Below are 15,448 nucleotides of genomic sequence, written 5' to 3' on the forward strand. Positions count from 1 at the left end.
TTTCAACTGGCCCCGTGTGTCCAGAGGGCATCTGGCCTCTCATCAATTCCTCTCTCCCCGAGGGGCGCAATACTGTACACCCAAGCCCTGTGCGGCTGCCCAGCCTCAGCTCTGCTCAGTCAGGTCTCACAAGATGTGCTCGAGAGCTGGCACTTCTCCGCCGAGGGTGCACCTTCTGTTTCCTGCCATTTGACTGTGAGGTTCTAAGAATAGTATTTTTTTTTCTGGTAGCAGAGTTTTAACCACTTAGAAAGCTTAATTAAGCATTCCCACTGCATTTTTTTAATTGAATTAGTAGCAAGAGAGTATTTTTAGGAGCAAGGTGATTATTTCATGTAACAGATACATGTCTGGATATTCTTAAACCTCTATATAGGCCAGAGCAGCTAGAGAGCAGGCTGAGTGGCTTGCTTCTTAGACGCCATCAGCATGACAGCTAGTTATTCAGCCATTCATTATTTATGCCCTCCATTTTTTCTTTTCCTAAGCAGAGCGGGGAGGAATCTTTTAATGAACTCGTAGCTGAGCCTGGCCATCAACTCCTGACAATGAACTCGCACCCGAGTCTTCATCTCCAAGTGCAGGGGTCCAGGCGTTCACACTGGTTTTAAGTTTCCTTTTTGTTACTGGTCTGAGTGGGACTCCTTTCCAGATTTCAGTTGCATTTGGAGAGAGAGAGAGAGAGAGAGAGAGAGAGAGAGAGAGAGAGAGAGAGAGTGAGTGTTTCAGCGTTTCAGAGAAGCGGGGTATCACTTGGTAGAGAATATTTGTAGAGTGTGCTGTTTTGAAAAGTAGCCATAGGGGCTGGGGATTTAGCTCAGTGGTAGAGCGCTTACCTAGGAAGCGCAAGGCCCTGGGTTCGGTCCCCAGCTCCGGAAAAAAAAAGAACCAAAAAAAAAAAAAAAAAAAAAAAAAAAAAAAAAAAAAAAAAGAAAAGTAGCCATAGCATTAGGAAATCATGCTAGGAGGGAGCTGCAAGTTCGGAGAGGAAGCGGCCTCACAGTTAAAGCTTGGAACATTGGGCATGGTCTTGTCAGCCACAGTGACCATTCCAAGTTGGGGTACCAGATGGCATGTTTTCAAAAAGAAGTCTCTAGTGAAAAACACCACAACGAAATGTTCCAAGTAAACTCCTGGGTTTTTCTGGAGGGGCCCTCTGTACAAGAGGGAGGAGGATTATGTCAATGTTGCTTATGGGAACAATGTAGCATGCGCACTGGTCCCAGTTTCAGCTCAAGGCTATCAACTGTGGATGGGCAACACTGGCCTTGTCCAGCAGCAACAGGACAGCTCTATGGAGATGGTGGTCTGCACTTGCATGCAGCAGCCTTGGCAAAGTGACTCAGGAGGGATCCTGAGAGGAACCCAAGGGTGAGGTCGGGTGGGGTGGGTGGGGTGGGATGAGTTCTATTTGTGGAATGTTCCACCTCCTTTGAGATAGGTTTGCCAACTGAGATACATCAGGGAGATCCCTGCAAAGATAAGGGACTGGGCAGGAGTGTCCCAGAGGAAAGTGGCATGTGAAGACAGCTCCTGAAGGTGGCCACAGGCGCATGCACGAGTCAAGTCATTTCTTGCTTTCTTTTGATACTGGGTGTATCAGAGGAGTCTGTTCTTTAATCTCATGTTTCTATGCTTGTCTTCACAGTTTCCATATTTCTTATGTTTCTTCTTCTGCCAAATATGGCAAATCCAGGGGGTTTTTGTACAGGACTGTGCATCGTTTCTTCTGAAGTGGTGAGCAGTACCTTGATTCTGGGCTCGCTTTCCTGCCTGCAAAATCACCACCATCCACTCAGCTTAGCTTCCTACAGAGTAAGCTGACATGGGTTCACTTATAGTCTAGACACTGGACCCTTGTCCTTGTTCAAAGCACTGGCATCATCACCAACACGAACCTGGACAGTCTAGGGCCATCTCAGCTGTTGGCAGGGAATGAGTGCCCGTGTAGCCAAAGCCCAGCAGGAATCCCAGAGCTCTGGCTTGATGGTGTCGGAGGTCCCAGCTCACAGCGCTTCTTTCCTTACAACTTGATGTTCTTCCACTGAGCACAGTGTAGAACATTAAAACAAAAGATATTGAGGAGACACAGGCATGGGAAACTCACGCTCAATTTTAAGACTTGTCGTCATGTCTGAGTGGTAGTAGTTTTGTCTCCCAGGCCTCCACACCTTCTTCTCCTCATTCCAACCCCTTCACCCTTGCTTGTCTGCAGAGCTCCTCGGCCACAAGGCTCTAGGAGGATGGGACGATCTGCAGCCTCCCCTCCCCTACCCCCAGCTTCGTGCTGCTGTCTGGATTCTGGTGCCATTTTTCTCCTTGGCATTGACACAACTCTTCTCCGATCTGTTTGTTTCAGCTCTCACTAGATCCCACCTCCCATTTCTCAGAGACCCCGTGAACCATTCCTATTTTGGCGATGCTTCAGGTGCAAATGAACACAGTGCATTTGGCATTAAATAAAGGCTGAATTGATTGACTCTCAGGTTGGTTTGCTGTTGCCCTTAAACAGTGTGCTAGGCAGAGCTGACCTTGAAAACCCTTTGATGAGACCTTGTGGCAGTGCCATGCCAGTCACAGGAACTGAAGTGGTCTCTGACTTAAATCACACTGCATGGCTCTACTAAAAAAATGAACTTCACATAAACACAAAGGGTAAAGGTTTTCCAAGATTGCTCTAGTTGAAGAGAGCTAAACGAACATGTTTAAAACAGCAGCAGTAACCCGATGCTTGCTAATTAAAGAATTGATCTCGTTTGTCCTCTTAAATAAATGGGTAGAGCATAGCGAAAGGGGGGTGGGAGTGAGGGTGGGGGGAGACTGATATTTCCAAGTAAAATAGAACAAAAAAATTAGGTTTAAAAATACATGACATATACACACATGCTCGCACAGAAGATATAATAAACATACATGCTGCCCGCTGTTGTATGATTTCTTGCTACCTATTAGGTAGAGAACATGGACTGTGATCCTGTGCACAGGAAGACATGTGGAAACTGGGGTGGAAACTAGGAGTCTATGCTAAGCATTGTCGCCATGGGCTGCTCTGGCCCGCAGAATTGCTTTTGTAATCATGAGGTACTTTAATTTGAATTAGATGTTATGTGAATAGACACCACATTGAGCATCTGCAGGAGGAGGTGGGACTGAGATTACGCCCAGCCTGAATCTAGGGAACAGGCTTCCCAAGCAGGGCTCTGCCTGCGGCTTTCCCAAATGGTGGAGCTGCAGGAGCAGCTCAAAACCCAGCTTTCTTAGGTTCTCTCAAGTCGTACACTTATGCCAATGACGCCAGGACAGGAATTTATGTTTTCTTAAGATTCCTTAACAGCCCAGTCAACTGAAAACTACAAACACCTACTTCAAGAGATTTAAAACTCTCTATGCTTTAGAGCCATGACAGTTCTGACCCACTGAGTCTGCACGCTCAGAGTGGGGAGTAACTTTTATCGGTCTCAGAGAATTACAAAGTGCCTTGGGTTATTTTGAGGCTACTTGATAATATTATGAACATTTAATAATTTTGTTGAAAAGATAGGACTTTTGGTAAATAATCCCTCCCTGTTCATCTTTTGCTCCAGACGAGGAATGGCACACAAAACCACCCTGGGGATGGAGGGAACAAGCCAGTGTGGTTTCCAACTCCTTGGAAGTAGTTCTATGGCTTGATTCTTTCCCACTGGTTCTTAAACACATCAGGTAGGTCTATGTTCAGTGGGCTCTTGATGCGATGACTCCATAGTGGAAGGGGCTATACCGAGGTGGGACCTGGCTGGAGGAAGCGAGTCACCAGGCATGTGCCTTGGAAGGATGCAGACCCAAGTTCGTCTCTTGTCTCCTGGCCTCTTCCTCTGACACATGCTCTCACTTCCATGGTGTCCTGCCTCACCCCAGGCCCAAGCAACAGAGGCTGCTGATCACAGGGTGAGATCTCAGATCCCTGAGCTACAATAGCGCTCTTACCTCCTTTTCTCAGGCAGTGCTTTGTCGTCACAGTGATGGACGCTAACACAGCCCATGAGAAGAAGGAAACCTGAGGCTAGGTGGGCCTATACTCTTCCTACTCCCTTCACATTCAGCCATAGTGGCAGCAGCTTTATCGACAGCTTCTGCAAGCCTTGGAGCAGCCTGTGTTTACTGACAGACATGTAAGGCAAAGCCGCATCACCAGGTTTGACTAAACTGAGATAAAATACATTGGTCTCCAGTGTATTTATTTACAAGGTTATGTAATGTCCATCAATTCCAGACTATTTCCCTCACTCCCCCCACCAATTCCATACCCACTCTCAATCATTTATCTATTTTTCTCCCTCCCCCCAGTCCCGGGAAACCAATAATCTACTTTCTCTCCCTACAGATGTAAAGATTTTGGTCATTTCCTAAAATGGACTCATGTAGCTCACGGACTTGTGGATCTGGCTCTTTTCATTATGTTTTATATAATAATGTGTTTCCGGTCTCCCCATGTTGCACCATATGCTAGTACTTTGTTAGTTTTTTTTTTTTTTTTTTTTGGTTCTTTTTTTCGGAGCTGGGGACCGAACCCAGGGCCTTGCGCTTCCTAGGTAAGCGCTCTACCACTGAGCTAAGTCCCCAGCCCCACTTTGTTAGTTTTTATGTCTAGACCACACCACACCATGTGGAGATACCGTACTTTAGCCACACCCACATGCATTAGAGTTGTACCCACTTTTGAGTGGTTTGGGGACTACTCTCTCAGGTTAGCCATCCGAGGCACTGTGAGCCTACTTCCTGTAAACGTTAAGCAGGGCTGTACATTCTGACCGGCAATGCATGCTGGTTTCACCCCCACCCTTGTCAACACTGTTGTGAGCACCAAGTGGTGGCTCCTGGTTCTCACTGCTTCCTGATTGGTTCTGATGGCCAGCTTCTTTTCTCTTGGATTTAGATGTTTATATCCAATCTTCTCTGGAAAACATTTATTCAAGCTCTTTGTCCCTTTAGCTGGCAGTTTTTCTATTGTCAAATCATAAAAGTTCTGGATGTAGACCTTTATCAGATATCTGGCTTGAGACTGTTTTCCCAGTATACAGCCTTCTCCTTTCTTGGCTGTGTCATTTGAGGTATTTTTAAATTCTGCTACTTAGAATTCTTTTTTTGTTATCCATGTAGCCCAGTGGCATGAAGGTTTGTTTATTCCTTCATTTTCTACTAAGGGATTTATTTGACTTCCTAAATGGCAGCCTACGGTCCATTTAGGATACTGTATGAGATCGGGGTGTAATTTCTATTTCGTTACATGTAACCATTATAACAGTATTATTGATACAGAAGAAGGTCACACATTCCCTCATCAAACTGTCTTGGAACCACTGACAAATGTGAGCTGATTATAAATGTAGGAATTGATTTTTGGAATCTCCATTTCATCCTAATTATCTACCTGGGTATCTTTGTGCGACCATTGCGTTGTTATAAATACTAGCATTGTAGCCTGTTTTGGGAAGTGTGACTCCTCTTAAGATTATTTTGATATTCAATATAAAAGATAAAATATTAATAAAAATTTGTCTTTTCCTGCAAAAAGTACATCTAGTATATTGGCAAATATTTAACTGAATTACAGACCAATTTAGGGAGTAACCCTATCCCGAGAAACCTATCTTAGCTGGGTGGTGGTGGTGGATACCTTTAATCCCAGCACTGAGGAGGCAGAGGCAGGAGGATCTCTGTGAGTTAAGGCCAGCCTGGTCTACAGAGCTAATTCCAGGACAGCCAAGGCTACGCAGAGAAATGTTGTCTCAGGGGGTGTGGGGTGTTGGGAAGAATCCTGTCTCCCAGTATGAGGAACTTACCTATTTATCCTTAGCTTCAATGTTTTATAATCACACCCCTGCTCCCACAATAGTTTTATTGATTGTCTGGGAGTTTCACATCATGGGCATACTTTAAAAACCTGTACTCTACCAAATCAAATCAAAATATCTAAAAGAAATGGATAATTTCACAGTAGAGACCACCTATCAAAGTCAAATCAAGATCAGATGAAGACCTATAACTCCTTATAAAAACTGCAACTAAAAGTCTCACAACTAAAGAGAGTTCAGTGCTACATGCTTTTAGTGTAGAGTTCTACCAGACTTTCAAAGAAGAGTTAATGTCAATACTCCTCGGTTATCCCACAAAATAGAAACAGAATTAATATTGCCCAATTCATTTTATGAGGCTATAGACACCCTGATACCTAAACCACATAATGACCCAACAAGGAAAGAGAATTACAGACTGGTTCCTTTTATGAACATAGATGCAAAAAGTCTCAAGAAAATGCTTGCAAATTGAATCCAAGAACACGTCAAAAAGTCATCTACTATGATCAAGTAGGCTTCTTCCCAGGGATGCAGGGATGGTTCAATATATACAAATGGATAACTGTAGCCTACCATATAAACAAACTGAAAGACAAAGGTCACGTGATCAGCTCATTAGATGCAGAAAAGACTATTGACAAAATTCAACATCCCTTCATAATAAAAGTCCTGGAGATTAGATTTAAAAAAAGGGTGTGGTAGTTTGAATAGGTTTGGCCCCTAGAGTCTCTTGTGTTTGAATGCTTGGCCTATGAGGAATGGCATTATTAAAAGATTGTGGCCTGGTTGGAGAAAGTGCTTCACTGTGGGTGCAGGCTTTGAGGGCTTCTGTGTTCAAGCTATGGCCAGTAAGACAGTCCCTCCTTGCTATCTGTGGATCAAGATGTAGAACTCTCAGCTCCTTCTCTAGTACCATGCCTGCCTGGATGCTGCCTTTCTTCCCACCATGATGATAATGGACTAAATCTCTGAAACTGTAAGCCAGCCCAATTAAAGTTGTCCTTTATGAGTTGTCTTGGTCATGGTGTCTCTTCACAGCAATAAAACCCTATGACATCTCTCCAAGTTGCTTTTGGTCATGGTGTTCATCACAGCAGAAGAAAGCTAACTACAATATTATGTACTTTTCTCTCCCCTGGCTTTGTACTTTGGTCAAATTGTTTCTGTGTGTGATCATTACCACAGATAATACTTGTTTTATACAGTTGCTTAAATCAGGAGGGCAGGTGGATTATGCAGAAAAATGAATTTGTTATTATACATTAAAGGGTCCCCTTTACCAGCACTCTGTGTAGATTTGAGTACTGTCTTCGCTCCTGTCAGCCTGATGAACCCTGGCTTCATTGCCGCATTAAATATGCCCCTGCGAACTCATCTTGGATGCTCTAATTCTGCCTTTGCTTCTGAGTATAGGTGGACACCGAGTTCTTATTTGATTAATAGTCATTTACTTTCTGCTCTTGAATATATAATTCCACTATCTTCTGGTATCAATGCTTTTGGCGAACATCAGCTAAAACGTAGCTATTCCTTCCTATTCAGGACTGTCTTTGACAACATGACCATGTGACTTCTTGGTATACAGAGCTTCTTGAACTACAAATCCATGATTTTCACCCAATTGGAGTCTTTGGCTATTTACAAACAATCTGTCTTTGTCTTCCCACTTTTAAAAGTCCAAGTAAGCTTAAACTTGTGCTTGATAATATTCCACAGGTCTGAGAGAATTTTTCTTCACCCATTTTCTGTCCTTTAGAAATGGGATTTTTTTTTTTTTTTTATTTTGAGTCAGGGTTTCTGTGTAGCCTTACCCATCCTGGAACTCTGTAGACCAGGCTGGCCTTGAACTCAGGGATCTGCCTGCCTCTGCCTCTGGAGCGGATTAAAGGTGTGGGCCCACCACTGATGCCACCACCAACACTTGGCTTGGAAATGGATCATTTTAACTGACTTTATTCAAGTCTTGTCACTCTGCTGGCAGCTTGAATGAGGTGGACACATCAAGTTTTCATTTCTGTCAGTGCGTTCAGCTTCTGAGTTTACGCTTAGTGTTTTCTATTTGGTAAAACATCACTGTTACACTCTTCCCACACTGGCCTGGACTCTGTAACTGAGACAGAGAACATTGCACCTCTGACCTTCTGGCCTCTGCTTGCCAAGTTTTGGGATTGCAGACATTTGCCACCATGGAACTCAGGGTTTCATATGTACTAGGAAAACAGTCTACCAATAGAGCTACATTTCTGGTTCCCACCCTGGTGTTTTTAGACATGTGTTTTCTATAAGAAAGAGTACTTAAACTAACATGCTATGAAGTTTTCATCTAAAAATTCAGTATCAGGATTTCTTCAGGTGCAGTTTCCACTGTGTGTGTGTGTGTGTGTGTGTGTGTGTGTGTGTGTGTGTGTGTGTGTAATTTCTTGTTTCTTTAAATGGCTTTTTTTGGGGGAGTATGGAAAACTGGACACTTTGGAGGATACTGTGGTGACTCAAGTCCTATTTACTCAGCTCTTAAGAGGTTTCCTGTGCTGTGGCTTTCATTTTAGTGAGCCTAAGTGGTTCAGCAGTGTCTGTATCTTTGTGATACTCGTGTCTCCTGTGGTGGTTTAGTGATCAGCTAATAGTGGGACAGAGACTTCCCTACCTGAGCCAGTAAATCTCCCCATGTGTTCTTGGGGCTCTGAGGGCATGCTGGGGCAATCCTTCAACAAGCAGAGGTGACTTGCTTTTACAATGCACTGCCTTTGGCCTTATTGTCTGCTTTTACAGAGCCTCAAGGGCAACTTGAGACCAGTGCTTAGGATGCTATCAGGTCTTTCCTGAGCAAGGGTAGAACCCTCTGGACATGCAAAGCTCTGCATATGTGACCACAGGAAAGGAACAGCAAAGCTTCCGCAAAGGCTCTGGCTGCCTCATTCCCTGAGTGTTCCTTTAAAATTCTTAAGCCTATTGCTAGCTCCACAGGTCAGCCACTAGTTCAAGCAGCCACACGCTAATCAATTCTCTGAAGATCTCCCAGCAAATGTAACAGAGGGAAACTCCGATCGCAGCTCGCAAGCTCACATGATCTGGAAACAAGACCAGGAAAGTCCCAGCCGTCCTGTCCCTCCTGTGGCTCTCACACAGCCGCTAGCTCAGCTGTGGGTCCTGCAGTGGAGATGGGAACAGGGCAGGTTATCATAACTCACGGCCCACTGGTTGGTTCAGGCCACGCGCTCTTAATGAAGAAACACTGCTTGGATTGCCGCACATTTTAGTAATCGTTGAATTCTGGAAAAAGTGAATTCTATCACTCTGGACAATTTTCTCTTTACGCAGTATAGAGAATTTTCAAAAAATATCTTTCACCCACCATTTTACTGGCCTTGACCAAAATATAACATGTCCTCTTTCCCTTAACAAAGTGAGTTTGGTTGAAACAGTGAAGACTCTGCCATCTACATTTCTTAGCACGCACATAATTCAAGTTCAATCATTCTGTAGATATCAATTATCCCATAAGCATATGAGCAAACTACATGCAATACACATTAGACAATGACCATGCTCCAAGTGAATCTGTGTGTACGCACATGTACACACCCCCAGACAGTAGGAAAGAGAAACCTGATACAAGTTCATCCTGTCCCTACCGCAAGGTGACAAAACCAAACGGAACCGAACGCAGTAACTCTTGTGTCTTAATTACATGTTAAACTGATCCCCGAGACCCACCCTGCCCCACCTTCGCTGCGGCTGCCAGCACCTTCTGTCTCTAAGTACAAAGGACCGGGCAGCCACACATGCTTCGAAGGGCATCTCGGACGGAGAAGCAGGGTCTTCTGAGATATTTGCTCAATGCCTTTCCTACAGATGTCACTGGGAGGCACGTCCAGGATAGGGACAGTCAGACTTGGGTTTAATCATGGAGTGCTTTTCAAGGATATGGGTTTGTTAAGTCCTCTCTGCTTAAAGAAAAGGCAGGTTCAGAGCTCCTGGGGAAACATAGTAGAGGTTCACTGAGACAAACTAGATGGAAGTCACAAAAATAAAATTATGTGATGGCCCAGAGTTCTATTAAGATACACAAATATAAAGACTGCTATGTCTCAGTATCTAGTCACCAGAGGTTACATGGTGTTTGTCCATTTGCAATCTGTGTTCATAACTTTAAAAATGTTTTAATTTCCACTGAAGCATTTATTACCACATAAGAGCTTTCTATAGTCAAAATAAGGTCTGAGTTTTCAGTGCTGGAAATTTAATTTTACTAACAATTTTAAAGCTGTTTTGAAAGCCCCTCCCCAGATTATAAAGTGCATGTATATATTTAAAGAAAATTGCACATGGAGACTGTAAAGTGGTGAAGGCGTTTTTCTCAGACTGTATTTAAACTCATCATACTCGATGCGAGACAAACATGAGATACTTGTTCAACAGTCAGTGACCTGTGTGAAAGGCTGTCGTGAGTGTTCAAGGCCAAAAGATGTTTCAAGAAGAGGACCAGTCAGAGTGGAAAAACCATCAGGGTTCTTCTTACACAACTGGGATTCAGAGCGCTTCCTTACGGATGCAGGAGGCCAGCCAAGGAACTCCTCCCCAAGGGGTACCCCAGTTAAAGGGGGGGGGCAGCCATTGAGGCGTTACCCTTGCTCCAGTGATTAACCCCTTCCTACTCTGTAGGCCATGCCCAAAAGACTTGAAAGTTGGGAGGACTTGGTGGAAAGGAGGCATCCAGACAGGGAAGGGGATGAGAAGGGAAATTTGGGGGTACCAACACCTAAAAGTCACAACATAAATGCAAGAAACTGTCAAACAACAAAACATTCAAATTACATATATGCAATATGTATATATATATGTATATATATATATACACACACACATTTATGTATATGTACATACACACACATAGTTGAAGATACAACACTTTTCACTTGGGCAGTGCTAATTCGATCAGGATTTCTTGCTATGGTAACGAGTACACTGAAGAGTACCAGTGGGAATTAACTAAAAAGGACTCTTTGGTTCCACTATACATCATAGAAAGACCTGGCCTCAAAGGCGGGCTGAGCTTCTAACTTAGCACCGATTACCCACACGTGAGCCGAAGGTGAAAGCTTACCTCATCAGAGCACACTTTCCAAGCAGCTCGGTTGCTTTATTATTATTATTATTATTATTATTATTATTATTATTATTATTATTCTACTACTACTACTACTACTACTCCATGAAATATCTGTCTATCTGACCAGAAAAAAACAACATATAGGGCTAGAGGTGTAGTTCAGCAACAGGGTACGTACCTAGCATACGCAGTACTCTGGACAGGCTCCCCAGGGAAGGGAGTGGGAGGGAGGAAGGAGAGGAAGGGAGAGAGAGGGAAGAAGATACAAGTCTTGCTTTTTTCCCAAAAGCACACCTCTGGAGTACACAGCATACAGGCAGGATTCCCACAGTGATAGCAGCTTTTCACAGCAAACGATTAACATGACATCAGGGATACGGGGCAGTGTCCATGAGGAACGGCACCAGAGAAGCCACTGTGTGAGTTCTACTTCTCATCAATTAAGCCCAGGTGCTGTACCCGTAAGTTGAGAGTGGCAGCCTAGAGGTCGTGTGCCCAGGCCTGCTGGTGTTCAGTACGCTGCAGTAACAGGAGGAGAGACACCTGGAGTGTAAACACTTTATTAAGAATTTAAACAAGTTAGAACAAAAGTATCCCACACCTCTCATTGAGAATTCCTGAGTATCAGGGTGACATTTCACAGCTCCACTTAAGACATAAGATGGTCGAGGGTGAAACAAAGACGCAGCCCTGTATTTCACTGACGTTCCTTTAAGTCAAACACATATGTGAAGTGTCAGGTCACATTTTCCTGCTTCCAGCTTATGTACATGTAGGGTTGTGCTGAAACTTCCATTATTCCGAAGGATGACAGAAGAGGTACGTTTGATCCAGATGCTCAGTTCCTATTATACTGTAGGCCTTTGAAATATTAAGGCTGAACAGAGAAGTTGTGAAAGGGACAGGAAGAAGTAGGGACAGTGGCAACCATGGCATGCATGGCCGCTTTCTGCCTCTGCCATTACTTGGAGAGACTGCTTTTCGGGCAGCAGGTGGTGTGACTGCAAAGAGATCACACACTTGTCAGTAACTATGTAGGATTTTTGGCACGGTTAGAACCTAGAATTACAGTTAGGCTGGCTAACAAAATGTCACCAACCAAAGTTTTGGAAAATAGTTTTTCCACCTAGTAACCCTTCTTGATTCTCCTTTCAGTCTTGTCTTACATAAATCATAGCAGTAAACATAGAACTTTCACCCCCAAAAGCAGCACTCACTCCACAGCAAGCTAACGGACTCCTGAAAGTAAAGCAGATTACAGCAGCATCCCTTCAAAGGAGAGCAAATCAGATGTCCCCCAGAGAGCTCATCTCTCTGGCAAAGGAAACTCATGTGGACCCGTTCATTCCTTGTTTCCCTAGGGAGAAGTCTGAGAAAATGAAGGCAATTTCATTGGTGGTACCAGGTAAATACCACTAAGCCCCACTAAGCAGAGGATTAGAAGCCTCAACGTTTCCAATTTTGCTAAGAAAATCTCAGACATTTCAAAATGTCTTTTTCTGTAGTAGTAGTTTAGAACAAAAGTATATTTAATTACATTTTTGTTTTTAAATCTCTCTCAAAAAATGTCTTCATAGGTTGCAAAACTTAGAAATAAGACAGGAACTTTCCAGAGGGTGTGCTCTGGAGCCAGCTGTCCCTCTGCAGGAGCCTGACTGTGCCAGCCCCGGCTCCCTCTCCTGCTGTGCTGGCTGCTGAGGCCATAGGGGCTGCAGAGACTCTAGAAGCTGACAAGTTTCCAATGCGGAAGCTACAGAGAATAATCTCAAGGGAAAATCATCCTCTGGGGAAAGGCAGAGGATCATCACCAAAGGTATGTCATCCAACAGTTAATTTGGTTCTATTATCAGATTAAGAGTTCTTTAGGGAACTGCAGCTTGCTTTAAATTAGATGGGGGGAAGCTCATCTGGCTAAGTTTATATATGAGACACTCTCACATAAAAAGAAAGACACAGAAGACAAAACGTCCTTAATTTGGGGCAGGATATATTCCAACTTGAGGGAAAGGTGAAGGCCAATCAAGACATTTCCAGAGAGTTCAGCATGCCTCTCCTCTGGACAGGACAGGAAGGGTCTGTCCTGCCTTGCTGGACTCTCCTGGCCCGGCGGCCGCACACTGGGCGATGGCAGGCAGCTGCAGTGGCTGAGCTGGCAGTGCTCCTAAGGCTCCGAGTGTTTGTCAACACAGCAGGTTAAAAGTCCGCAGACACTGGGCGGAGCAGCAGTAGGCCACGAAGCCAATACTTGTCCTCCTGGGGGTTGGGGGAGACAGAGGGAGAGAGGAGTGCTGTTACTCAGGAGTGAAGCCTCTGGCTCTTCCGACTGGAGACACTTCTTTGTCAAAACAAGTGACTAGAATGAATAGCAGATTGCATTGTAGAAACAGTAAGATGCCATTTTCAATCGAGCCCAGGCTGCAGGTAAGGCAAGTGTGAGCATGTGTGCTCCCTCCATTAGTGGGGTTTGGTGACAACCATCTCTGTCACAACAGCTAAGCGTTTTCATCTTCTACAGGGCAAAGAATATGAAGTACATTATAAAAATCACAGCTAAGAATAATTTTTCACATCTACATTTCCAGTACCTGGAGGCTGAGGCAGGAGGTTTGCTATGAGTTCCAGAGTCAGACCCTCTCTCAGAACAACAACAACAACAACAACAACAACAACAACAACAAAACATAAAAAGAAAATGAAAAGCACCACCAATTTAGCTATAAAACATACATTCTGCAGAGCTTAAGTACTACCTACCATCTGAAGGACTTTATCCTAACACATTCACAGAGTGCTCACAGAATAATTTCAGAATGCTTACAAATCCCTTACATAATGGAGAAGCCCTTCTCCTGCTTGGGCACCTTTGTAGGGTGAGTCAAGAGTTCCCTGGGGCTCCTCACGTACTCTGGACAGCACAGGCTCTCAGAGGGTCTCCTTCCCACCCAGAGGACCATCGTCTGGTGTGGGAAGAGTGGTTTCCTGTTTTCACAGGCCTGCTTGTGCTGACTGCCTTATCTCTGCCTTTCTCCTTGGAAGCTGCACTGTTGATCACATGCTCTCAAAATGTCGGATGGAAAGGAGCAAGGAGTTGGAACACTCAAAAGCTACAACATCATGGTGTTCAAGGTCTGTGGGGCGAGATGGCCAATTCTGATTGAACAGAATTAAACCCAACCAAACTAAGCAACCGAAACTCAGATATGCTTAGCTTCTTCCAATCTCAGTTCAAGACACGGTGAGAGAATTTCGATGGAGACCCTTAATGAATCATTTTCTCACGAGCCGAAAGACATGGCTAAAGCCCAAATATAGAGATAGCAAATCATGTACCAGATAAAGGTATCTTGATTTTTCATATGTGTAAGTGCGTGTAGTGTGGGTGCCTGTTTGAATGTGCATGTGTGTGCATAAATGTGGGGGGCCAGATGCTTCTTGTCCTGTATAATGAGGCAGGAGTTCTGGCTTGCTCTGGGATCACATTTCCAATTCCTGCACTAGAATCACAGACAGGTTGGTATATGTTGGTGCTGGGGACCCCAACTCCAGTTGACGTACCTGTAATCTATCACTGCTCAGCTCTGGGACAATGACCACATAAAGGTCTTTAGGCAAGGCAGAGGCTCGGGTTGATGAGGACAGAAACGTAAGGCTTTGGGCAGAACTAATCTGAGAGTCTTGAGCCTCTAGAGATCCCTTCATGCTGGAACCCAATCCCTTATCTCCTAAGAACATTGATGTTCTCTTACATAAAAAGGTTTCAAAGTCACATGTAGGGTGGCTGCCTGAAAAGGAAGTGCCTAGTCTATCTATTGGGGTAGAACCCATCATCACCAACACTCAAGACTCGTAGCACCACAAAGAAGCATAAAGGACAGTATGAACATTTTTGAATACATAAACTTGTCGGCCTAGAAGATCGTTATCTTGAAGAACACAAATGACCAAAATTCAACTCTGCCAAAACGAAGTAGACAGCCCACGGAACCTATGACCACCAAAGAGGCTGTATTTGTAATTTAATTACCAAATGGGTTTCCCAGATCCTAACAGTTAAATCCTAACAGTTAAAGACCAGTAAGGCTTTAATATAATTTCTTTACAGAAAAGAACAGTTCCCAACTTATAAGGATCGTATTCGCTTGACTTTCAAGTCAAACAGAAACCAAATGACCAAAACCCAAGCCCAAGAATATTGTAGACTAATATCTGTCATGAGAATAGATTAAAAGTACTCAACAAGTAATATCAAAAAGGATAAAATAAAACTGTACATAGAGATCAAGCGAGAGAGCCACTTTGGGCATATAAGGTGGCTGACTATATGACTCTATCAATGTGTCAACAAACTGAAAAAGGAGAATCATATGATCTTAATAATACTTATACAGAGCATTTAGGCTGGGAGTAGTGCTTCGAGCTGAGAAGCTATAACTGAGAGGATACGACAGGACAACCATCATGAAAGGCTAGCTTGGTCTACGTAGTGAGCTCTAGGCCAGCC

General features: G+C 43.9%; 1 protein-coding gene across 8 annotated transcripts in view; it reads right to left on the bottom strand.

Annotated features, from left to right (window-relative positions):
- Positions 1-319: 319 nt before the first annotated feature.
- The window catches only part of Lrrc28 (leucine rich repeat containing 28), a 129,235-nt gene continuing 114,106 nt past the window's right edge, over positions 320-15,448 (bottom strand). For 6 of the 8 annotated variants that reach the window (XM_006229347.4, XM_039082306.2, XM_006229346.5 and 3 more), the window contains one exon: positions 12,918-13,200. In XM_006229347.4, the coding sequence (XP_006229409.1) occupies positions 13,128-13,200 (73 nt within the window). In that variant the 3' untranslated portion in view covers positions 12,918-13,127. Of the gene's footprint in view, positions 645-11,492; positions 13,201-15,448 lie in introns of those variants that run through there. The other 2 variants (XM_039082302.2, NM_001108486.1) reach the window with 2 other exon arrangements.

Source organism: Rattus norvegicus, chromosome 1 (assembly GCF_036323735.1).
Source record: "Rattus norvegicus strain BN/NHsdMcwi chromosome 1, GRCr8, whole genome shotgun sequence".
Lineage (NCBI taxonomy): Eukaryota > Metazoa > Chordata > Mammalia > Rodentia > Muridae > Rattus > Rattus norvegicus.